Below are 25,353 nucleotides of genomic sequence, written 5' to 3'. Positions count from 1 at the left end.
AGAGCTAGTCAAGACCTCAGCTGACATCCGGTGCAACTCATCTGAAAATAAATCTCCCATACAACAAGTGGTCATTTGCTGTCTCCTTGAAGACCTCCTATTTGGGAGGAACCCATCACCTCTGGAGGCAGCTTATTCCAATTATGAACAGTTCTAATGGTTCAGATATTTTTCTGGTCATCAAACCTAATTTTGCCTCTTTGAGACTTCTACCCTCTGCTCCTGGTTCTGTCCCCTGGGGCCAAGTAGAACAAGTTTTAAATTAATGGTACAGTGGTAAAGAATGGTGGTTGTAGAGTCACAGGACCTGGGTTCAAATCCTACCATTGAGGCTTATTACCTCTATGACCCAGGGCAAGCCATCTGTAACTTTGTTGGACCTCAGTTCCCTCATCTAAAAAATGAATTAGAGAGCTTCTAATGTCTTTTTCAGCTCTAGATCTATGATCCAAAAAAATTTAAGTTAGTTGTCATGTATTTTTTGATCCATCTGGTCCAACCTCCTTACTTCATAGATTTTGATCCCCCCCCATCTCACTTCTTGACCATTTCCAGGCCTAGATATAAACCAAATATATAAAGTTAGCAATCTAAAGGTTGAATGGGAATCAGGCTATGAAATCTCTCTAAAATAAGGTTTGGTTTGTTCATGCATTTCACTTATACCTGCCTTTTTTCTCTCTTGCCCTTAATGTCCCTCCATTATTGAATATTTCCAGTGTGACTGGATCTCTTTAGTTTCTTATGCTGTGTTTTAAAGGAGGCAATAGAAACTTGGTCCCTGGAAATTAAAAAATCTGCTTTTTGCACTTGAACTGATGCCTCACTGGGTCATGGAGGTAACTGTGGGTTCTTTAAGACTATGATAGTAAAGACTGACAAGGTTTTGCATAGTGACAGGACTCTGTATTTTTCATATGAGGACCAGCTTAGCTAACTCATAGAAAGAATCATTTCCAGAAGGTTGCTACTGGAACCCATGAAGACCATCTAATAAGGCAGAGAGGTATGGCCAGTGTCCACAGAGGGATGACCCATACCAGTGAAATCATGAATCCTTGGAACATTAATGTATAAGGTCTATGCATGAGAATTGGGCAGTGGTAGTTTAGTTAGCTCCTTGGAATATAGATGAAGTCCTACTGCCCACCTAACATTCACGTCTTTGAGTTTTCTTTCTCAGTCAATTTAGAACCATAGACACTCATTTAACATTAGAGCTGCAAGTGATCTTAGAAGTCATTTAGTTCAAAATTTCAGTTTTAAAAGGAGGAAATTATAAACCAGAGAAGGGCAGGGAATCGTTCAAAGTCTCACAACTGACTAGTGACAGAGTTGGAACCGACTGACTTCAGTTGTCTTCTTTTGCATGTATGGCTATTCTTCTCCGTATAAAACTTCAAGGAAAAAATAATTCAGCTGAGGTGGCATAGAAAATCCATGGTAATCTTTATGTCTTTATGTCTGTTCGAAAAAGCAATTGTCCTTTAGTCATGAGTTTTCTTATTTCTGTAATTCAATAAACTTACTTCTCAAGATAGGTAAAAAAATTGAGAACCTTGATATTTCTATCCCTGGAGAATCTGAAGAAACTAAGGGTACCCTAGACATAGACACATCTGATTCCTTTGCAGCTGAGCATTCCCATTAAGCCAGCTATAAAAGCCAATTTTTCTGCCAGTTAGCAATCTTGATATAATGAGCACAGGCTCAAGATTAACACAGAGACAGCAACTAATTCAACAAAACCTTTATTTGGATAATTTTTTCTGAAGTACTTACAAGTTGCTGCAGAAGATCATGCTTGGTTTCCTAATACAAAGTGACGCTTTGATTTCCTCCTAGTCTGCCTCGAGTTTGGTGGTATGATCACTACTTGAGTAGGTTGGGGATAGGGTTTCATTCTTCTGAAAACTTACTCCTTTCGACAGTGAGTGCTGACACAATCAGATCTCTCATCAGGGCTTACTGCTTGACGCTGTATCCTGAAGTGAGACAGAGTAAAGTGTTTCCTGTATGCTTCCCTCTGCAGGGAAGAATTACTTGTGAGGAGACACTATTAAATCAACCAGATTGGCTGCTTGTGATAGTGACAGACCGGCCTTCAGCTTGTGGGCCTGTTAGCTAGACCCTCACACTTCCACGTCCCATTTCCTACTGACTGATCATCCTCTTGAGTTAGCCCAGTAATAAAGTTAAAACTAAACACTGTTAAGACAAGTTCAGCATTACGGTCATTGCTTAAAGAGTGCTTGCTTCAGAACTAAGCCATTTGCCCAGAGAATTTGGCTCCTCTCTTTTCTCCTATGAGTAAGGCTTGGAAGGGCCTCTTTGTGTGTTGGCTTAATTTTCCCTGTTAAGTTAGCACCGGGGAAGTCTGTCAGAACATCTGCTCTAGAGACGAAGCCCTCTATTTAATCTTAGCCCAGAGCAGTAGAAGGGCATCCAGTCTCATTGGGCCTATTAATTTCCTGGCAGGCCTGTGGAGAAATGCCAAATCAATGGTATTAGTCTGGGGGATGTAGTCTATCGAGAAATACCAGCTTATTTCAGTGAGCAGGCAGCACTTGGAAATAAGTAGTGTTCGCAATCAATCAAGATGTGTTTACAAGCAGTGTCTCAAAGCCCCAATCTCATCCCCCTTAGATAGCTGCTTCTTGGCAGAGGATTCTCCAATAAGAATCCACCAGGCATTCCTTTAGTCACTGAGCTCTGTTTTAGGGAAGTCCTGACTTGGTGGTGGCACTGGTGGGGTTTAAGAGCTTGAAATCCAGCTTGAAGTTTCACGTTTAGTCTCAGGTTGTGCTTTGTTGTATGATATTGGATAGTTTACTTAAGCTTTCCATTCCGCCTCATTCATGAGGAAGCATTGGTGTGTGGTATAAAGAGTACTGGTTGCATTCAGAGGACCCAGGTTCAAATCCTGACTCAATCACTTATAGCTTAGGTGGCTCTGAACAGATCACTTAATTTCTGTGGTCCTCAGTTTCTCATTTATGAAATGAGAGGGTTGATCAATAAAGTCCCTGACAGTTCTGTATCTATGACCTTATGGTCTTATGATCCTTTCCCACTCTACATTTATCATCCAATAAAACTGATAAAATTCAACTGAAATTTGAAAATTTCAATTTCAAAATTTCAACCTCAACATGTAACTTTATGAAATAATGACCTGAATATGTATCATATCAAGTCTGGCATTCTAGACCTCCACAAGTCATCTCACCATGAATGCCAAACCTTTTCTCCCTTCAGGCTGTTTTTGGTTTTTTTTTGGGGGGGCAGGGAGGAGGGGTTATTGATCTCAGAAACCTTGTTTATTTTTTACTTTGTCCTTATTCACATATATGCCCCTGCCTAAATATGCTTTCTCAACTTATCTTTATTCTTCCAAAAGTTGTCCCTGTTTCAAATCCCACCTCGAGTCCCACTTTCTCCAAAAAGCTTTCCAAAACTATCCTAGCACATGCTGATTTCCTCATTCTTGAAATTTCTATACAACTTTAGCTTTTAATTCTATATTTCCTTGTCTTGTTCTCTAAATGATTCTGTATGTGCCAGTCGTTTCTCTGAAACTAGTTAGTAGACTCTTTGAGGACAGGGACTTTTTAAAAATTTTTTTCCTATAAACCCTGTAATACCTAGTATAGTGCTGGACACACAAATAGTATTTTGATTGATTGACTAATGAACCTGATTTTTTTTTCTTCTCATCTAGGAGGGTACAAAAAATTTAGGAGCAAAAGTTAAAACTTTGTCTCCCTTTGCCAAGAAAAACCTTGTAAAAGTACTCACATTTCGTCTCCCACAACACTCCAATACACCAGCCTTTCCACCTGACCTTTCCATGTCACGTTAAGGTGCAAGTTTGGGCAATAGATTTTCCAATGAAATAATGGTTATCATTAATACCCATTGTTAGCTAAGGGGTATGCTTAATATTCATTATAAATAATGCTGTATTTGTTCACCAAAGCATGGGTTCAATTCAGTTCAATTAAGTATTTAAGTGCTAGCTGAGTGCTAGATGCTGGGGTTATAATGACAAAATAAAAATGAAACAAAACATGCCCTCAAGGAGCTTATGCTCTACTGTAGGAAATGACATGTACACAAATTTTAAACTAAATAAATGCAAAGAAATTTCAGGGGACGTGGGTGGAACACTGATGGGGAAATCAGGAGAGGGAAAAGGAATTTGTTCCATCCTATGAAATTCTTCTCTCATAAATTTGTTGTGATTGTTTAGTTTATTAGTCACATCTGACTGCGTGTGACCCCTTTTGCGGTTTTCTTGGCAAAGATACTGGAGTAGTCTGCCATTCTCTTCTCCAGATCATTTTACAGTTGAGAATACTGAGGCAGAAAGGGTCATGTGACTTTCCTAGTAAGTGTCTGAGGCCAGATTTGAACTAAGGAAGATGAGTCTTCCTGATTCCAAACCCAGTGTTCCATCCACTGTACCACCTAGCTCAAATAAATGTTTGCTTTTAAATGTTAGACTGTATCTCCTGAAGTTGTGTACCCAGTCTGGACCCATCATTGTAGCATGCCAGAAAATAGTGAAAGTGAGGCCACAGGGGTGCCTCTTTGAGGCTGTCCCCTCATATATTGACTATCATGTACTCTTTGGGAGCCTATGAGTTGCAGAAAGTTAACTGTTAAATTTAGGATTGTGCATGCTGGTGTTTGCTGAGAGGGGAATGGGCCTCAATGATTAGAAGAGGCTGCAGATAGCTTGAGAAATGTAAAAGAAACCAAAAAAAATTGAGAATGTCTATTCAGAAAAGGTAATGGGCCCAGCTGCGATGGCAGCCTGGTGGGCATTTTTCAAAAACTGTGTAGGAAGAATGAGAGATACCATCACTGGGCAGTAGCCCCAGACTAATGTACAAATGTCAGTCTTAAAAGTGGCCATAATCACAGGAAGCTTGTTTTTTAAGCACCTTCCTGAACATTGCCATCAAACCCTGGCCACCTCAAGAGTTTAAAGAGGGTTAGGAATTGAATCTTTCCTAACTAGGCAGCCACGTTGTATGGAGGGTTTTCACCTCTGAGTCAGCAGCAGGGACTGTAAATTATAGTTGGCCAAGGCAGTACCAGAAGTGTTGAAAATCACATGTGCATGTGGGTGGTTTCAGTGTGGTGTGTATGTATAAGTGTGTGTGTGTGTGTGTATGTGGGGGGTGTTAATGCTTAATTTTACAGATGATGAAAATTTCCATTTTTCCTTTAGTAAGCTTAATGGGAATGAATTTCTTCTCTTCCCTGTCCCAAAGGCTTACTCATCACCAGTCTTTATTAGGAATTCAACTGTTAGACATGTTTGGGGTGGGTTCTATTCTGAAGACTTGATTTGTGTTTTCTTTTCATTACACCCTCTTAAAACCTTTTGAACAATGTGGGGAGCACAGGAGGAACATTGGCTCTGTCAGAGAATGCAAGGGAAGGAAGGGGTTGAAACAGATGATAGAATGCCAGGATCTCAAGAGTTGGATGGCTCACAGGCCATGTAGTCCATCTGGACCCAAACAAGGCATCGATGTACATTATAATGAGAAGGGAAGACCAGCTTTTGATGGTGTGCATCAATCTCATGGCCCATCCATGAAAGACACAGGCAGTTTATTTATTCATTTAGTCAACTTTATATGTTGTCTGAAATTGGGAAGGCTGTTTTCTGGTTTCATTTTTTTTTTTTTGCTTTTTAGTGAGGCAGTTGGGGTTAAGTGACCTGCCCCAGGGTCACACAGCTAGTAAGTGTCAAGTGTCTGAGGTCACATTTGAACTCAGGTCCTCCTGACTCCAAGACTGGAGCTCTATGCACTGAGCCACCTAGCTGCCCCTCTGGTTTCATTTTCCGTTAGAACTTTTGTTTATTTGCAAACAGAATATTAAGTAAGCTGTAACTGTGGCCAGACTTTAAATTAATCTCATCTTCTTTCATAGCTTGCATTTCTGGAGGGAGGGGTAATCATTAGTCATTCTTGCAGCCTTTAATGGTAAAGGATTTTGTAAAAGACAGAGGAAGATGACCTGATACTGATCCAGATTTTTCTGCTGGTGGATCAGTAATAAAAATACTGACATTTTTGTGTTTGTATAGAATGTAAACTCTTTGAGGGCAGGGACTAGTTAATTTTTGTCATTGTATCCCTAGTGACTAGCACCATGCATGGCTTATAGTAGGCACTTGCTAAGTGCTTATGAATTGATTTGAACTGCTTTCTTTAAGTGTAAAAAATACATTATGCATAATATCTCATTTGATCCTTAGAATCATCTTGTGAGATAGGACAGGTTTTACTGGGTTGGGTATATTATTATCCTTTTTTTGCAGTTGAAGGAATGGTGGCTTAGAGATAAATGACTTACCTAAGACCGCACAACAATTGTGATGGCAGTAGAACTGGGATTCTGTAAATCCAGGCCTTCTGACTCTCAAAGCCAGGGAGCTTCCCATTATAGCACAGCTGCCTCCCTCCTCAGGAGCACACATTCGTATCTAATTGCAATAAGCTTTTGGTGTTTTTGTTTTTGAGACAAAAAGGGCCCCCTGCTCAGTTCCACCGAAGAGATAAAAATTCTGATGTCTTACTTGATTAAAAAAAAAACCCAAACACTATAAATTTCCATTCAGAAAAGGACCTGATTAGCAGTGATGGGAGATTTGACATTTTAGCCTGTAAAATAAAGACAGAAAAGGGCAGGGGACATATTGCTTTCATCTCCTTGCCCCTGGTGAGGGCCCAGAAGTGGATTCTGTATGGCGTTTTCCTGAGCAGTGAGGTATTTGATTATATACAAGCTAGCTTCTTCTTCTTCTTTCTTCTTCTTCTTCTTCTTCTCTCTCTCTCTCTTCTCTCTCTCTCTCTCTCTCTCTTCTCTCTCTCTCTCTCTCTCTCTCTCTCTCTCTCTCTCTCACACACACACACACACACACACACACACCACAAACTCAGAGATTTGTTTTCCTTTCACTGATTGTTTTTTAAATTTGAATAGCATTTACTACTAGCCTCAACTGTCAGAAAACTTATGAGACATTCACAGGCAGAGGTTAAAAAAGAAGTAAACAGTGATGAAGTAAAATTTGTATTGGATGTTGGCAGCCCAGAAAGTCTAGTGGTGACTGAGGCTGATGGAGCCTACTCCCTGGTATTTAAGCATAAGGTTATTGCCTGAGCTGCAGAATGTTTCCATTCAATAGAATCTGGGTGTTCAAAGAGCAGAAGTCAGTTTGGTGATGACTATTTAGAAGAAAATATTGACTTGTCCTGGGCACCAGGCCACTCGTATGGGATCAGCCTCCACAGGCAGCCTGTGAAGAACAGACCCCATGTCTCTAGCCTTCAGACATAGTTTGATGTTTTGTGATGTCCATGGTGATTGACTGACTTTGAGTCCATTTCTTATTGCTGGGGATAGATCAGACATTGATGTTTCAGGTCAGCTATAGCTCTGTGCACGAGGTTTATTTAGTGGCTCATGATGGGATCTTTGAGTCTCCATGGTGACATTTTGGAGTCTTTGTCTGTTGGGTTTTATGGATGATGGACAAATATCTCATCATCTTTGATTTTCTGTCCAGGTTATACTGCTGTTTTAACAACACTGTAGAGAAGCAATTGGAGGTTCACGCAAAAAGAATCCAACAAACATTTATTAAATACCTACTTAGACCAAGGCACTGTGCTCAGTCTTAGAGATACAAAGCAGCTAGGTGGCACAGTAGATGGAATGCTGGCTCTACATTCAGGAAGAACAGAGTTCAAATCTAGCCTCAGGCATTTACTGGCTGAGTTACTCTACATAAGTCATTTTACTACTGTTTGCCTCAGTTTCCTTATCTGTTTAAAAGTGATAACAAAGCACTTCACAAATATGTATGTATATGTATGTGTGTGTGTATGTATGCATATATATGTGTGTGTGTATATATATATATATATGCACACACACACATACATACACATACACATTTATATGGAGGTAGTCTGGCATAGTGGAGATAATACTGGACTTGGAGTGAGGAAAGTCTGGGTTCAGATATTGCCTCTGACACTTAGTAGCTGTGGCATGCTGGGCAAGTCTATTAAACTCAAAGTATTTCAGGATGCTTCCTAGACTTGCTAACTAAGTCATAAATGGTCTATGGTCTGCATTGGTGGAGGGAGTTCTCTTACCAGTCATCTAGTCCTGCTTCCATTGCCTCATCAGAGTATAGAAATGATTCTGGGTTTTCCAAGACGACACAGCAGAATTAATATATTTGGAGCATCCCAGGATGAAGCTGGAAAGGCTTCAGGTGTAGACCCAATGATGGACACCAGTAGGCCTGCTGTCTGAACCAGCTAGCCAGTGTAGCTAAAGACTACTACAGTGATCAACACTAAGTTGATCACTAAGTGATGATTTTTTTTCAGCCATTTTTTGGCAATTTGTGAAGTCTGTCTCTTAAGTCATGGAGAGGTTGAGATGTGACCTGCATCAACCATATCCCCAGTTCTCAAAGGGTGAAAGTCTATAGGGATAGAGACAGGATGGACCTGGGGTTTCATTATTGTAGGGAATTCCCAGATGAGGAAACTCCCTCTACTAGCAGGTCAGCATCTTCTCTGTAACTTATTAAAGAGTATATTAGAGCACAAGGGCTTGGGACATGCTGGGGGATACATAGCTAGTGTATATATGTGAACTGAGACCTTCCTGACATTGGAGCTACCTTTTTATCCACTATGGCGGCAGTATCAAACCTGAATAGAACCAGGGGCCACTAAACAACACAAGAGGATCCCTGTGGGCTACATGTTGACTTAGAAATGACAAATCAACAGTATCTAGGTTTATTATATTTTAAATTGTATTTAATTGTATTTTCATTTATTTTATTACATTTTTAATCTGGGTTGGGCTGCAATCAAGAGTTTTGTGGTCCCCATGTGGCTAGTCTGCTATGTTTTTGATATCTCTGCACCACACCACACTGTTTCTCTCTCTCTCTCTCTCTCTTCTCTCTCTCTCTCTCTCTCTCTCTCTCTCTCTCTCTCTCTCTCTCTCTCTATGTATATGTATATGTATATGTATATATATATATATAAAGCATACACACACACACACACACACACTCAAGCATATATTTTTGTTGTTGGTCATTTTTCATGTCTGATTCTTTGTGACCCCATTTGGGGTTTTCTTGGCAAAATACTGGAGTGGTTTGCCATTTCCTTCTCCAGTTAATTTTATAAATGAGGAAACTGAGGCAAACAGGATTAAATGACTTGCTCAGGGTCACACAAATAGTAAGTGTCTTAAGACAGATTTGAACTCATGAAGATGAGTCTTCCTGACTCCAAGCCCAGCACTCTATCCACTGTACCACCTAACTGCCCCAAGTATGTATACACACACCCACACATACACACACACACACACACACACATATACATATAGGTATATATATGTATATATGTATGTGTGTGTGTGTATGTATACACACACCCACACATACACACACACACACATATACATATAGGTATATATATGTATATATGTATGTGTGTGTGTGTGTGTGTGTGTGTGTGTGTGTGTGTATGTATGTATATACATATATAACTTGACCAGGGAAAAGGTAATGATTTCCAACCCTTAGTACTTGGGAACATGTAATGCCATTCACTGAATGGGTGATCAATACATACACTGACATGCGTAAATTGTTGAGGGGTCATTTCCTCCTCATTTCAAGTTAATCAGAATAGTCTTTGTGGCAGGGAGAGCAGTTAAGAAGAATAGAGAAGAAAGGAATGTATCAGCGTAGCTTGGATGATGCAGAGTAGCAGTTGTTTGTTTATTTTTTTCCCAAATGGAGAATGTAGATATCCTAGACCCTAGAAGAAACTTCAGGGCTGGGAGCAGAAGAGCTACACAAAGTAGATAAGGATGGCAGAGAATATTGGCACAAGTGGCAATTTCTCCTTAATATCCTGGATGGGTGGGTCAGTTCCTTCTAATCAACCCTCTTCCCCTCAGCGTTCTCAAGATCCACTGGCTAGTGTCAAGAAGCTTGCAAAAGCTAGCTCTCGAATTCCTTGCTGCAGTGGCTGACTACAAAGAGGTCCCTGAAGTGACTACTGCTTTCCAATCTTTAGAGGCACTTGTTTTCTCTGGCCAGAGCCCAATGCTGTTCAGAGGGGGTAGGGAGGATGAGAGGGTTGGAAGGAAGAAAAGCTGTTTTCATTAGGACTGAATCTTTTAAAGTGAGTGTATTTATAGGGGACTAGGTCTAACCTGCAGCCACTCAATGAAGGTTCCAAAGTAAATGCTCCTTATTAAAGTCCTGGAATCCCCTCTGTTCATTCACAACCCTGACTGGTCCTTTGGGATGTTAGGGCTAACTGGTAAATCCAGCAGAAGCATTGCCAAATCTAATTTCTGCCTGCTTCTGTTCCTGCTCTTGCTGCCCAGGCACGTGAATCTTCTGTCAGTTTGTCAGAGAAGATTGACTCCCTTGACCAAAAGGCATGCTGTTAAGGAGTAAGGGAAATGAATCGTATCCTTGACCACAGGCAAGTGGTACTTCCTGGGGAGCAATGCTGAAAAGAAGAAGGTGATGCTGAATGTTGCCAGCAATTCTGGCATTGAGGGGAACCCAGTTAAATAGACTTTTTTTTGGTGGCACAACATCATGGATAAGAGGTGACTTGACCTTGGATGATGAGACTCAACCCATCTACAGTCATGAACTATCAGCTCTATTAAATACCTGCCAATGTGCCTTTCTAGTCCTTAGATTTGGATTATCTAGTCCAGTGATGTCAAACTCAAACAGAATTTATCCCAGCTGGCCACATATTGACCTACAAACCCACAAATGAGCATTATCTATGTGGTATTGTATTTTTATTTATTTTGTTAAACATTTCTCAATTACATTTAATCTAGTTTGGGTCCCGCTTGGGAATTTTGTAGGCCACTTTTGGCCCCAGGCTGTGAACTTGACACCTCTGACAATCTGCCCTCCCACATTGTTCAGCAATCTTTTGTATAGAATCCCTAATAGGTGGTCATTCAATCTTTGCTCACAAGCCTGATGACAGGACTCATTACGGGCAGCTGTTGTTGGATCTTTTGTTAAAAATCTATTTCTTATATTGCCTCCAAATACGTTCCATCCATTGGTCATACTACAATATGGAGTGCCATATTGCTAATAAGTCTTCTCTATCTTTTATGTTATTGTCCTGCAGATGTTTAAAGGCAGTAACCATGTCCCTCCCTGAGCTTCCTTTCTTCATATGATATGGTTTCCACCCCTTTCACCATACTGCCATTCCCTGAATAATTCTCTACTTTGTCTTTGACCTTTGTCAAACGTAGTGCTCAGAAAAGAGAACAATGTTTCAGTTATGGTCTCCCCAATGCAGAGAATAGAATAACGATGACGTCTTTTCAACTTAGTTCAATAATATATATTAAGTACTTCCAATATGTGAGGCATTTTAGTAGATGTGAGAGATTCAAAGTCAGTCTCTGCTCTCAAGGCACTTAACAGTCCGGTAGGGGGATACAGCATGGAAACCGATCAGTAAATGGAAGGTAATTTGAAGAGAGAGAGAGAGTGCTAACAACTGGGGAGATCATGGCAGGCTTCATAGAGGCCACAGCTTCTGAAGGTGGCACATGATCTGAACATTAAACTTCTACTAGTGCAGCATGGGATTGAGTCAGGTTTTGTTTGTGAGTTTTAAAGTCATTTTATTGCATTGTTTGCTCATTCTCTCTCACTCTCTTTTTTCCCTCTCTCCCTCCCTCCCTCCCTCCCCCTCCTCCCTCCCTCCCTCCCCCTCTCTCTCTCTCTCTTGATATATATATATATATGTATGTATATACATATATATGTATGTATGTATGTATGTATATACATATATGTATGTATTATAGTCAACTTATCCTCTCAATTCTTTTTCATATCAATTACTGCCAAGCCAGGGCTTCTATCCTATGCCTAGCAACTTAAATATGGGATTTACATTTATCCATTAATTTATTTCTTAAAAATTGTTGCCTATTCAAATGTTTTATTTATTTTTTATGATTCTATCATCTATTGGACTTAATAAGCCTATTTGTTTACACAATTCTTATCTCTGTTTATTTCCTTGGCTGTAGTCCATAGTCTAGCAGGAGGTGAAGTAAAAGCCTTTGAAACCAAAACACTTAATTACCTTTCTCTTGCTTTAAGGGAGGCCTGGTTGAGAAATACAGCAAGCTTAGAAATGGAAAGGGAGAAGATAGGGCAGCTTTCCATGAGCCTCCGATGTTGAGATCAGTCTGGGAGCTGGCTGGAGATGAGGAAGGATAGTTTCCTAAGATGGCTCTCATCAGTCAGATCTTTATAGCTTAATTTTATATTTAGTGTGAAATTTGATCTAGCATCAGAATGTCACTTCAAATACAAGCACATGTTCATCCCCAGCTTACATATGCTAAATTTATGGACTTTTAAAGATAGGAATGGCCACTCTGGAGAAGCTTTCCTAGCCAAGTGAAGGGTGTATCTTATTCATTCATATTCCCAAGTCCTATGACAAGCTGTTGTGCTTTATAGCACTTGGGGTCTGATATTTCCTAAATTCAGAATATCTAGAGAAAAATATTAGGAGCCAAAAAATGGTGGGTTCATCTCCTTTCTTACTTTGTTACTTCGCAAGATCTGTAATTTCGTTACTGTGGACACACCATTAACCCTGAGAACAAGCTCCACCCCTTAGCAGATGGCTTTTATGAACTGCTATGGCCAAAAAATTCATCAGTAGGTGGCCATCCTGTTAACAAGCCTGTCCTATCTTAGCTAGACTTGTCTTCAGACAAAAGACACGTAGTCCGTTATGAGAATCACATTTGATACTTTTCCATCTTGGGGAATCTGTCAGACCTTGTACTCCATTGGCACTGACTTTGAGAACCCAGGGCTGTTTGGAGACTAAGAGCCTTTAAGACTTTCCATAAAAGAGAAAGGACAGAGAACTCACTTCTGTCCTGTAGTTGGGCTACTGAATATTCATTTAGCCGGTGGATTAGTTCGTTTTGCCAGCTTATTTGACCAGTGGTTTCAGTTTTGATAACTTTGTTAGTTTGAGCCTGTATATGTGTGTATGGGAGTATTGGTCCACACTTGTGATTTCATTTTTGCATGCATGGAACTGCCAGGGTGAAAATTCTCTCTGGAGGCAGCCAGGTGGCACAGTAGATGGAGAACTGGGTTTGGAGTCAGGAAGACCTCAGTTCAAATCCAGCCTCAGATACTTACTAGCTATGCGATGCTGGACAGGTCACTTAATCCTGTTTACCTCAGTTTCCTCAACTATAAAATGGGGATAAAAATAGCACCTTCCTCTCAGGGTTGTTGTAAGGATCAAATGAGATAATATTTGTAAAATGCTTAACACATAGTTGGCACATTTATTAAGTGCCTTCTTTAAAAAAAAAAACTTTTCTATTTGCTTCATTTCCCCTTCCCTCCACTAATGCAGATGGACATTTACCCGTATTCTTTCTCTTCGCTGGGTAAATTGGTTCCATTTATGAAATGTTACATCAACAGTCAATCTAAATTTACTATGCTGGACAGTTTGGCCTGAGATGAAAAGCTTCTCAGATGCCTGGCTGTTTCTGTATGAGCTCAGCATGGCACCACACGCAAACTCAAAAGCCAGTGTTTATTGAGAGGGGTTCTGTTGTGGGACTGAGGGAGGATGGACATATAGGAAATTTTGGATGGTTGTCCTGTATTGTTCTTTAAGCACTCATTCATTCAACAAACATTAAGTATTTTGTTCAGTTGTTTTTCAGTCATGTTCAATTCTTTGTGATCCCATTTGGGGTTTTCTTGGCAAAGATACTAGAATGGTTTACCATTTCCTTCTCTGGCACATTTTACAGATGAAGGAACTGAGGCAAACAGGGTTAAGAGACTTGCCCAGGGTCATACAGCTAATAAGTGCCTGAGGCCAGATTTGAACTCAGGAAGATGAGCCTTCCTGACTCTAGATAAAGCATCAGAAGTATGGTTTTAATGGAGAACTTTCCCATATATTCCTTTAATGAGACTGCATGTGTGATTTCACTGGTATAGGGAACTCCCAGGTGAGAAAACTCCCTCTACCAGTTTATATTGTTACCTGTTCTGCAACTTACAATCTTAAGAGAGTTGCCTGGGGACAGTGATAGGCTAAGTGACTTATTCTGGGTCACATAGTCATTATGTGTTAGAGGTGGGACCTGAACGCATGTATTTGTGGCTTGCTCTCTATTTATTATACCACATTACTTTTTAAATGTTCCTTTAATAAACCTGGGAAAAAGGGAAAGAAGAGGAAAAAGACTTCAGATAGTTGCAGTTCAGACCCTGAGAAGCCTTCAAAGTCACTTTAGCTGTGGCTCTTAATTACTTATCTCCAGCATAAGCATTTGACACAAACTATTAAGAAGGTGTTGTTAATTGTGGTCTCCAGTTATATTGCACACAAGAATACTGTCTTCTTCTACTCTTGTGTAGCTTCTACTGGGGCCCCAAAGCAGAATACAGTTAACACTTGTTTCATATTTCCTGTTCACCTAGTGATGGTTTGTTTTTTCCTGTACCTTGAGGGTTGGTCTACACTCACCCTCTCAGACTCTGGAGGCTCAGTAGGCATCTTGAAATTAGGCAGAAAAACTTCCTTGTATTCAGTGGTGTAGCTGCAGCCTAATTCCACCCAAAAGAAAACCAAGTTATATTTCTAAATGAATATTAGAGGTACTGGGCAAGGAAAGTCTATTCTTTGGTAGTGGGATGCCTTATTTGTCTTTAAATTTTGATCATGAATAGAAAAAAAAATATGCTGTTCATCTTCAGTGAAAACCATTGACATATAGACAGGAGACATGGGTTCAAATCTCACCTTCACTATTAAACAGTTATGACTGTGGGATAGTCACTTCCATCTTTTTGAGATTCAGGTAGCTTCTCTCTAAAAGAGAGATAGTTTTCTCTTATTCATGGAGTTGTTATGAAGAACAAGTGATAAAACATTTGTCAGTGTACTTTGTAAATTATAAAACATGGGAAAAATGTGTGACTTTGTTTGCAGAGTTTGTACTTTAATCAAAATTTAAAAGCCATTCAGGTTCTCTTCTAACGTGTCTCATGTCCCAAAACAAATATCTACCCTGAGATTTAGGAAATATTTAAACCATTGGTTTCATGTTGTGATTTAAAACATTTCATTTGATCTCTGTGTATTTTGTGACAGTGTAAAAAAGTTAAAATCAAATCATCATATCGTATTTGGGGTATAGGAACTTCTATAGCTGCTGTTTCTATTGTTGATGATGGCATGAAAACCTTACTTTTAGGACAGTGATATTAAATTATTATTTTAAGTCTTAACTTTCTAATAATGGCTTCAAACCTGTCAATGTTGATTTTTTTTTCTCCAGATGGGCAACAAATTTGGGAGATGGAAGCCACAGTGGATAAAGATAAGAGCCAGCCTGTAAGTGTGCAAATGACAATATTTTCTAGATGATGAGACATTGCATCAAACTAACCAGTGAAGGCAGAGAGTGTCTAGATTTAAAATGGTGATATCTACTTTAACAGAATTTGATATTCTTAACTGGAAGCCCATATCTCCTTCCTTGTAGCTTGTGATTAATGATAAATATGCCCTATTGGTAATAGAGATTGTTAGAATTGAAAAACTGAATTGCCTGTGAATAGATTTTAGACTCTAAACTCTTCAGCCTTCCTTCTGAGATCACTTCCAGTTTATCTTGCTTGTACACAGTTGGTTTCTAAGTTGTCTCCCTCCACTAGAATGTGAACTCCTGGAAGGTAGAGATCATTTTTGCCTTTCTTTGTATCATTAAGGCTAAGGACAGTTCCTGGCACACAGTAAGCTGTTAATAAATTAATGTTTATTGACTTGTCAATTATCTGGAATATATCCATCCCCTAGGCCACCTGTCACAAAGAGACCCCTGTTACATGGAATGGCAAGGGATTTCTCTCTAATTGATTGCAACACTGAGGTAGGAAATCTAACTCATGCTTCATCTTAATTAATAGCAGCTTCATCCTTTCAGAGTATGCTTTTTGTTGAAATACCCGAGTATCGGAACAAACATATCCGCACACCTGTGAAGGTGAACTTCTATGTCATCAATGGGAAAAGAAAAAGAAGCCAACCTCAACATTTTACTTACCATCCAGGTAATTCTCCCCCTTGGGAGCAGTCATTCAGGGAAGGAAGGGGGATACCTTATTAATAGATTTGTCCATTTCTCTTCTTAAAAGAAGGTCCATAAGTTTGCTAACTTAGTGAAGAATTGATGTCTGACCCACAGTACCACTGGCAGCTAGAAATCATGTATCTATGTGGAACAGACATGTGAGCTTAGACAAATGAGAACTTCATGAGGTCTGTAACCTGGGAGTAGGTTGTGATTGTATGAAAGCACTTGGTGGAAGACCAACGTAAGCTATTTCTATTCAGTATGCTACTATGATGCTGACTAGGGTAAAATTTATTTCCTTTTATATAAAAAAATTTAAATTTAGATTTAAAAATAATTTAAGTATTTTACTTTAAATATAAAATTTTGAAAATATTTTAAAGTTATAAATTTTATAGTAGTTTTGACAAATAAAAACAAAACAAATAAACAAAATGAAGACTAAAAGAAAAATATTAAATTTAATAAGATAACAGAAAAAACTAATTTTCCCTGGGTCCCCTTTCAATCTCATTTCCTTCTGTAAATACAGTTTTGTTGCTCTTATTGTTTTTTTATATTGACTTATTCAATGTGTATCTCCTTCTTCCAATTCTACTTGTGACCAAGGTAAATCAGAAGGCTTAGAGTGATTTTTTTTAACTTGGGAAAGTAGGTCACAGTCTTCCCAAGGGGTGATCCAGACTTTGCCGCATTCCCAGCATGGGAAACATAGAATGAGAGAATATCACCAAAATGTGTAATTTCCTGTCCCAGGCCAAACACAGGAGCTTATAGGCTCCTGAAAGCAAGAAAGAGAGTCTCGGAGCTGTCTCTGGCTTCCCTACCCCCAATTTGGTTTTATTTAAGTGATGGTTGTGGGTTTGCGCTGGCTCTCATTCTGCCTAATATAGCCGATCCAGACCTTATTAAAATGTGTCTGCTCCAGAACATTGGAGGCATTAGAGCTGATGTAATAAACCGTAAATGTTGGTGGTTAAATCACTGAAGCTTAAATACAACATAGAATCGTGTGAAAGCCTCATTTTGAATCCTGTCCTCCACAGGCAGAAAGGACAGTTTTTCAATTACATTTTATAGCACTTTCATAACATAAAATTTGTGGTGAAAATATCCTCCAACTTAGTCTTTGGCCTTGGAGTGCCTGATCACAACCAGGGCCAAAGCCCAGTATAACAGTGGGCAAAGGAATGGAGTTGTCAGTTTTGAACATTGTTGGTTTTTTTTTGTTTTAGGCAGCTCACTATTTTTAAAAAATGGATTCAGTTCTTCAAAGTTTATTTTAATTTTTGTCTTACCTGAGTCTTCAGCGTGTACTTGATTTTTAACATCTGTTTCTTAAAAAGACTGTGTTTGCACTCCATTCATCGATCCATTTAACCCGGTGAAAGGTATGAAATGGAAGAGGAGTGCATTACTCTAGGTCTCTCTTTAGGGCAAGGAAGATCTTCCACTGTCTTTCAGTCGCTCATTAAGAATAATGTACTGTACATGCTTTATTCTAGTTCCATCCATCAAAACAGAACCCATTGATGAATATGATCCTGCCTTAATCTGCAATACAGTGCACAGTGCCTTGGGAACAGTAACACAGCCTTACTATTCACAACACACAATGGCCACTGAGTCCCCTTCCTGTCTTGTGGCCACTATGGCATCGTGCCAACAGTTCCGCTCAGGTTTATCTTCTCCCGACTCTCGGTACCAACAACAGAATTCAACAGCTGTAATATACCAGAGGAGCAAGAGCTTGAGCCCCAGCCTCTTGGGCTACCAGCAGCCCGCCTTGATGGCCTCCTCCATCTCCATTTCAGATGCTCACCGATCAGTGCTCATGCATGCTGGCTCTCCAGGCCAGAATTCGGCTCTGCTCCACCAGTCTCCAACCAATCAGCAGTCTCCTCCAGTGATTCACTATTCTCCAACCAATCAGCAGGTGAGGTGTGGAACCCACCAAGAATTCCAACACATCATGTGCTGTGAAAATTTTACATCCAGTGCTGCCCGACCCAATCCACCCCAAGTCAGCCAAGCACAGAGGATAAGTCCAAGCTCCTATCCTACGGTAATTCAGCAGCAGAATGCTACAAGTCAACGAGCTGCTAAAAATGGACCACCAGTTAATGACCAAAAGGAAGTATTACCAGCAGGAGTGACTATTAAGCAGGAACAGAACCTGGACCAGGCCTATTTGGATGATGGTAAGATGCTTGTTTTTATCATTGCCTTCACATAAACTCTAGAAAATCCCCTAGAAAAAAGAGCAAGAAAGAGTGTGTAACCTTGGGCAAGTCCCTGTTCCCTTCTGGGTTATAAATCAGACGATCTCTGAGCCCCTTCCAGTCCTACAATTCATTGATTCTATATGCATATACATTTGTAGAAACCAATTTGCCAGTAATGCATTTGCTGGGCAGCAACTGGGCTTTTAATCTCAAAAAAACCAAAAAATCAAAAGACAATCCCTTAAATCCCAATAGTGACTTTTCTCCCCCCCCACCCCAACATGATTTGGAACATGGTTGGTTTAAATTGCTAGCATTTTCTCTCCATTTGCCAAGCTGAGGTTGAAAGTGGAAAAACAAGAGAGAAGCTTTCCAACTCCCTTCCATTCTTGTTGGGAGAAAAAATAACACTTTATAACATTCTCTTGGATATCTTGGGGGTGGAAAAATAAGAAAAAAGCTCATTGAACATTTTATATAGATCAGGACATAGAGTGTGTGTGTGTGTGTTTATGGGGGGGAGGGGGTTGTGCTGCAGGCCAAACTTTGCAGATGTCCTGGCTGAACAGTAGTACATTGATGAGTTAGAAACAATGGATTTCCTTTGTTGGGAACCCAATAGATATGGTTGTTTGGCCCAAGGAAAGGCTGCAGGGAAGCTTGATTTGAATCCTCCATCTTATTTGTAGGTGGCTTGGCTCATTAGCAAAGTGGCCAATGGGTTATTTTTGTGAAGAAACGGCCATGTCACTCTTTGCCCTGTGACCAACTAGCACCAGGGGATATGGATAGAGCTTGGATATGATCCAAAATTTGCTTCTAGTTAGTGGAGGTCAGGGAGGCCCAGAGATGGAAAGAGAAGGGGGTGGGGCAGGACATAGCATAATTTATTGCTCACTTGGAAAATATATTTTGGGAAAGGAAATTTCTGCTATTATCAGCCAATAATTATTCCTATAATTTAACTCTCTTGAACACACCTGAGAATGAGGAAGGCAGCAAACAAAATTTCTAAGAAGCCAAAATAGAAGATACAATGCTCATCTACTTTATTCATAGGAAAATGCTTCAGGCTCTGATTCACAGCCTATTTACTCTGGTTTTTCACACAGTTCTATCAAACTTGGTTATCAGCTGACAGCAGATTGGAAACGGAGAGAGATACCCTCTGCAGCCTGATATACTAAAGTCACAAGGAGTGACAGCTAATAGCAAGGGAAGAGACAGGACAATTATAAAAAAAAAAACCAGACGTAATAACTCAAAAATCCCTGCAGTCTGGCTTTATTTAGTGTCAGATCAATCAACTCTTAATAGCTCCTGATGCCATCACTATTTTAAAGAATGATGTAGCATTCAAAATCCATAATGATCGTAAATCATAGAGGAAATTATGTATATTACCCCCTGAAATTTCAATTTTCCAGAAAATTCACTTATGAGGCATACTTCATTTCCCTGGGGACCTGGTAAATAATGTTTATCATTGAAGTAACAATATATATTTCTCTCCAAGTATCTAGGGATTTGTGTCCTAAATGACATGACTTATAAATCCACCTACAAATGAAGAGATTTTCCTTTGGATTTCTTCATTTGTAGATTGGAGACATGGCAGCTTTCTTCACATATTTGAGAGGCTGTCACAGAACAGGGAAGAGAGAATAGGTTTGGTTTGCTTTGTCCCAAAGGGCAGAGCTAAGATACTGGGTAGAAGATGCAGCGAGGCAGACTTTGGCTTGATTTAAAGAAAACCTTTCTAATATTTTAAGCTGTCTGAAAGTTGAAAGGGCTTCCTCAGGAAGGTAGAGAGTTTCTTCTCACTAGAGATTTTAAAGGACTACTTGATGAACACTTTTTGGAGATGCTAGAGAAGATTCTTGCTCAGATAGGGGTTGGACTAAGTGACTTCTGAACTCCCAATGTTTTGATTTTGTGAAACAGATGAATAACTGGTGGGAGATCCTTCTCCCCAAATCTACTCCTTCTTGGGTTGTATTTGAGTTTAGAGTAAGGGATGAATTGGTTGGTTCCATTTTCTTATCTCACGTTAAAACAAACAAACAGTTACCTTGGACAGTGCCTTAGAGGTCCATTCTCTTGTTGCAAATGATTCATCTCTATCATAGCAGCCAAACATGTAAGTCATTAATGAAAGGGTTGAACAATATGATCTCTAGGGTCCCTTCTATCCCATCTTCATATACTATCATCCTACTCAATCATATCTGTAAAGTTTAGAGATGCTTGAAGATATCTGGATGATGAAACTTTAAATTTTAGGGTGAGAACTCCAGTGCTGAGCCCTTCTCAGAGACCTAAAAAACCAAAGGCATCTTTCTGGTGGGGGGAAGGGGGAGAGACTTGAATAACTGGACAGATCATGGATTCTTCTTAATTTTAAAAGGTGTTCATTTAGAAAGAAATGATTTAAAAAGTCAAATGTGATAACACTGTTAATTTGAAGGAAAATGTGGTGGAATAGGAAGAACACTGAATTTGGAATTAGAGAGCCTGGGTTTGAGTTCCTACTATCTATCTATTTGGTGACCTTGGGCAAATCACTTCATCTTTCTGGCTCTCATTTTGCTTCTCTATAAAATGAGAGAATTAGAGAAGATGATCTCTAAGTTTCCTTCTAATTCTCAATCTAGATCCTTTGCAATCCCCACAGCAAGAACCCCTTGGCCCTGCCAACAGTTGTCCTTAAGCTTTGGCTCTGCCTAGGACAGTGAGACTGGAGCCAGATGGAAAGAAAACTGGAAAGCAACTTCAAGCCAGCGCTCCATTAAAAATCAACTATTCTGCTGCTGGTTGTGGGTTGAACATTGCATGGAAGGCCAGTCCTCTTGGAGAGGGACAAGTGTGGGCATGTTATTCCAAATCCTGGGCCAAAAAATGCACCCACAGCTTTTGCACCTGTGAAGATGTGGGTGAAAATTTGGCTCCAAATCTGTGGGATATTAAGATAATCGTAACAGATGCATTCCATCCTACACATCCATGGAAAATGTTCACAATCTGCATGGCTGGCATTACCTAATGTGAGTTTGGTTTCTTTTTTGACATTCATTTTTATTTCATTTTTGTGCATGAAAATTGAAATAGTGATTGGGATTTTTCTAATGGCTTTTTGGGAGACATGAGGGAAAACTTCAGGTCTTTAGGACTATTTTCTCTATATATCTATTTAAAATTCAGAAATGGGTTCCTTCCATTTGGCATTAAAATTCAGTGGGGATTTTGCCTTTGGGAAAGCCCATTTATACTCTCTTTTCCTTTTGCATAATCCTCATGTTTATACAGGAGTGGTAAAAATTCAGTGTTTGTATATTTTTTATTTATCTTAGAATTTTACAGCCAGCTTCCCCCTAAGTATTTTTTAATTCATCTTTCTACATGTGTGTCTGGGAAAAATAATTCCCATGTGAAAACAAGTTATTGGTGAAGAAGATTCACCTGCTCTTTTGTAAAAATGTAAATCATGATAGCTCACTTTCATGTAGCACTTGAAGTTTTAAAGCGCTCAGAATATGCTTCTATCTCACTGGATCCTCACCACAACTATATGAGGAAGGAAATGCAAAGAATGTGATCCTCATTTTGTAGAGGAGGAAACTGAGGAAGAACAGAGAAGTGAACTGACCTGCTGGCCCAGGAACATTCAGCAAGTGTTTCTATGGATTTGGAGCTCAATGACACTTTGGAAATATGGCTGTCTCTTCCTCCCCTCCTTTCTCTCTCCCTTCCTCCTTTCCTCCTTCCCTCCTTTCCTTCCTTCCTTCCTTCCTTCCTTCCTTCCTTCCTTCCTTCCTTCCTTCCTTCCTTCCTTCCTTCCTTCCTCCCTTCCTTCCTTCCTCCCTTCCTTCCTTCCTCCCTTCCTTCTTCCTTCCTTCCTTCCTTCCTTCCTTCCTTCCTTCCTTCCTTCCTTCCTTCCTTCCTTCCTTCCTTTCTTCCTTCCATTCAAGCACTGTACAATGGGAGATACCATAGAATTAGAAGTCCTGTGTTTAAGTTTGGGCTCTGCCATTTACTAGCTTTGTAATCTCTGAGCAAGTCATTTAATTTCTTTGTGTCTCAATTTTCTCACCTCTAAAATCTCCAATACCCACCCCACAGGATTGCTGTAATTTTTAAATGGCAATGAGCAGTGAAATGCGGCCTGCCATCATCGAAATTAATCATCTTCAAAATGAGGGGATTGATCTCCAAGGTTCCCAACAGTTTTAGAGTTCCACAGTTTGTGTGTTAATCAGTGTTTTTATTGCTCTCTGCCCTCTTTTCATCCTTCAGTTTTTTGACTGAGCTTCCTGCTTCCTTTATCCATCCACCACAGGGTCACTTTTTCCCTTGCCTTGATGTCTTATCCTACATCATGGGTCTCTTCAACACCCTCTTCTCAGTCTTTGCTGCTTTCTGTATTCTTCCAATTCCTAGGATTTCATTTGGGTGTTCTGAAATTCTGAAATAACAAAAATTTCAATTCTGTTAGAAGCAAATTTTTTATTTTTGCATAAGCAAAAATTAATCATTTTGCCAAGTAAATGAACTTTCCTAAGAGAAGGAGTTAACATTGATCTTTTGTGCTTGTGGTCACCTGTTTTCTTTCTCATCTTACCCTGCATCCTTTCTCTTCTTAAGGCTTTGACTATACCTGGGACACATGAGTAACTCCCAGAAGTAGTTACTGAGCTGGGGTGAATTGCAGCATCACTGATGAGAATCAGTTTCTTCATCTGCACAAATACCTGTTTTCTTCTCTTCACCAGTTGAATATAGTCCTCTACCTGGTATCCAAATTAGGCAGCATGGTATGGTGTGAAGATTGTAGGATTTGGAGTCAGAAGATCTGAGTTTGAATACCTGCTCTGTCACAGACTATTTGTGTGACCTGGGCAAGTCATTAACCTTCTGGGGCCTCAGTTTTCATATCTATAACATGGGGGTTGGGAGAGGTAGGTGGGAGTAGATGATGTCAGAGGTATTTTGCATTTCTAAAATTCTGTTTTATCCCATGATCTTAGTAGTTCTTTTCCTTGCTCACTTATTTCTAATCTTCTTGATTCTCACCAACATGGATAATAGGATTTAGAACTGATAGGAACCTTAAAAATCATCTAGGCCAGCTCCTGCAATTTACAGATGACAAGATTGAGGATGAGAGAAGCTGAGGCCACACGTATAGTAAGTGGTAGAAGTAGGATGGGAACCCAGGTCCCCTGACTTCCAATCTAGTACATCTACGTGATGTTGCCTCTTATCAGGGCTGAAGCTTTCTCTTTTCTACTGATCGCTATCAATTCATATTTCCTATACACTCTAAAGTCATGAAAATCACATGCAGAATGCATGGAAGGTGCAGGCCTCTAGAAGAGACTTTATAAAAGCATGTGATTTGGGTTCCCTCAGAGGGAGGCAAACCTTAATAATGAAAACTCAAACCCCTGTAAAGCCTTTAGCCCGTGTTCACTGATTAACCGCCAGTGCAGCAAGACCTTCCTGAAGATGGAGACATTCTCTTGAAAAAGCTATTTATTTTTAAAAAAGGAATTTTTTGGGGGCAGCTAGGTGGCACAGTGGATAGAGCACTGGCCCTGAAGTCAGGAGGACCTGAGTTCAAATCTGGCCTTAGACCAAATGCTTGATACTTACTAACTATGTGACCCTGGGCAAGTCACTTAACCCCAACTGCCTAAAAAATAAAAAAGGACTTTTTTTTTTGTTCTATTGGTTCATTCTCTTAGGTGCCAAGGAAGCAGCATCAATCCTTACATAACCCTTTAACTCCTATCTACATCCTCCAAAGTAGAAAACTGAGCCCTCAGAGGATCTGAGTTCCAATCCTGCCTTGACACTTAAAATCAGTGTGGCTTCAGGCAGGTCTCTTAACTTTCCTGTGTCTTAGTGACCTCTGCAAGGTTACTTCCAGCTTCAGCTCCACAATCCTATGATCCTCTTGTCTAGCCATAACAATAAGTGGAGACTGTTTCAGATTGTGGAACTAGGAAGTAAAGATATAGAGGGGAGCTCTCTCTCTCTCTCTCTCTCTCTCTCTCTCTCTCTCTCTCTCTCTCTCTCTCTCTCTCTCTCTCTCTCTCTCTCTCTCTCTCTCTCTCTCTCTCTCTCTCTCAATTTTAACAGCATTCTTTATTTATACAAATCATTACATTTCCCTCCCCCAAATATAGAGTAAAATAAGATTCTTCTCTCATTTATCAACAAATTTGTCCCTATATCCATTAATGAGTAAAGGTACCAGATTACTTTTGTTTACATGTCCTACTCCAGTTGGAGTGGGGTCACTATTACTATTTTATAGATCAAAAAATAAGATTGACTAGGAAGAGAAGTTGGCAAGAACCTTTACTCCCAATTCTCAAAGTAGCTCTATATAGAGGGACTGAATGTGGTCACTGTGGGAGCCCCCTCTAGCTAAACATAGATTTTTTTTTTTGCCATGAAAGTGCTGTGAATCTCTTTAACATAGATCCTTGGTGTGATCCATGCAAATGAATTAGTTAACAGATCAGATTTTCCTTGAAATATATCAGTGCTCATCCAGCAAAGAAGGTCATCTTGGAAGGGATTCTTCCAGTCCCCAGAATGATCTGATCCTTCTCTTCCCTGACTTTAGCGTTATTATTTGAAGTGGGTATTCAGATTTGTGGTCATCCTATCATGAGATGAATGGGAGAATGTTGTTCATGGGAATTGTTTTTGGGTAAGCTTTCTTTTACAAAAGTAGTCCTCTTTATCATAAACTTAAACATCAAGAAATAAGAGCATTTTAATACATAAAGGAGAAATGATGACTGTATATGAAACTGTGGATGAATGAACTTTC

The 25,353-nt window shown here is 39.7% G+C and overlaps 1 protein-coding gene across 10 annotated transcripts in view; it reads left to right on the top strand.

The window, feature by feature from the left end:
- The window catches only part of NFATC2 (nuclear factor of activated T cells 2), a 273,083-nt gene that overhangs the window by 112,645 nt on the left and 135,085 nt on the right, over positions 1 to 25,353 (top strand). For 9 of the 10 annotated variants that reach the window (XM_020984231.2, XM_020984232.2, XM_020984233.2 and 6 more), the window contains exons 7-9: positions 15,487 to 15,542; positions 16,135 to 16,261; positions 17,790 to 18,485. In XM_020984231.2, the coding sequence (XP_020839890.1) occupies positions 15,487 to 15,542; positions 16,135 to 16,261; positions 17,790 to 18,485 (879 nt within the window). The remainder of the gene's footprint in view (positions 1 to 15,486; positions 15,543 to 16,134; positions 16,262 to 17,789; positions 18,486 to 25,353) is intronic. The other variant, XM_078149874.1, reaches the window with a different exon arrangement.

This window comes from Phascolarctos cinereus, unplaced genomic scaffold (genome assembly GCF_003287225.1).
Source record: "Phascolarctos cinereus isolate Bilbo 61053 unplaced genomic scaffold, phaCin_HiC Scaffold_2;HRSCAF=192, whole genome shotgun sequence".
Lineage (NCBI taxonomy): Eukaryota > Metazoa > Chordata > Mammalia > Diprotodontia > Phascolarctidae > Phascolarctos > Phascolarctos cinereus.
The sequence above is the reverse complement of the archived record's forward strand: the minus strand, read 5'-3'. Positions and strand labels throughout refer to the sequence as shown.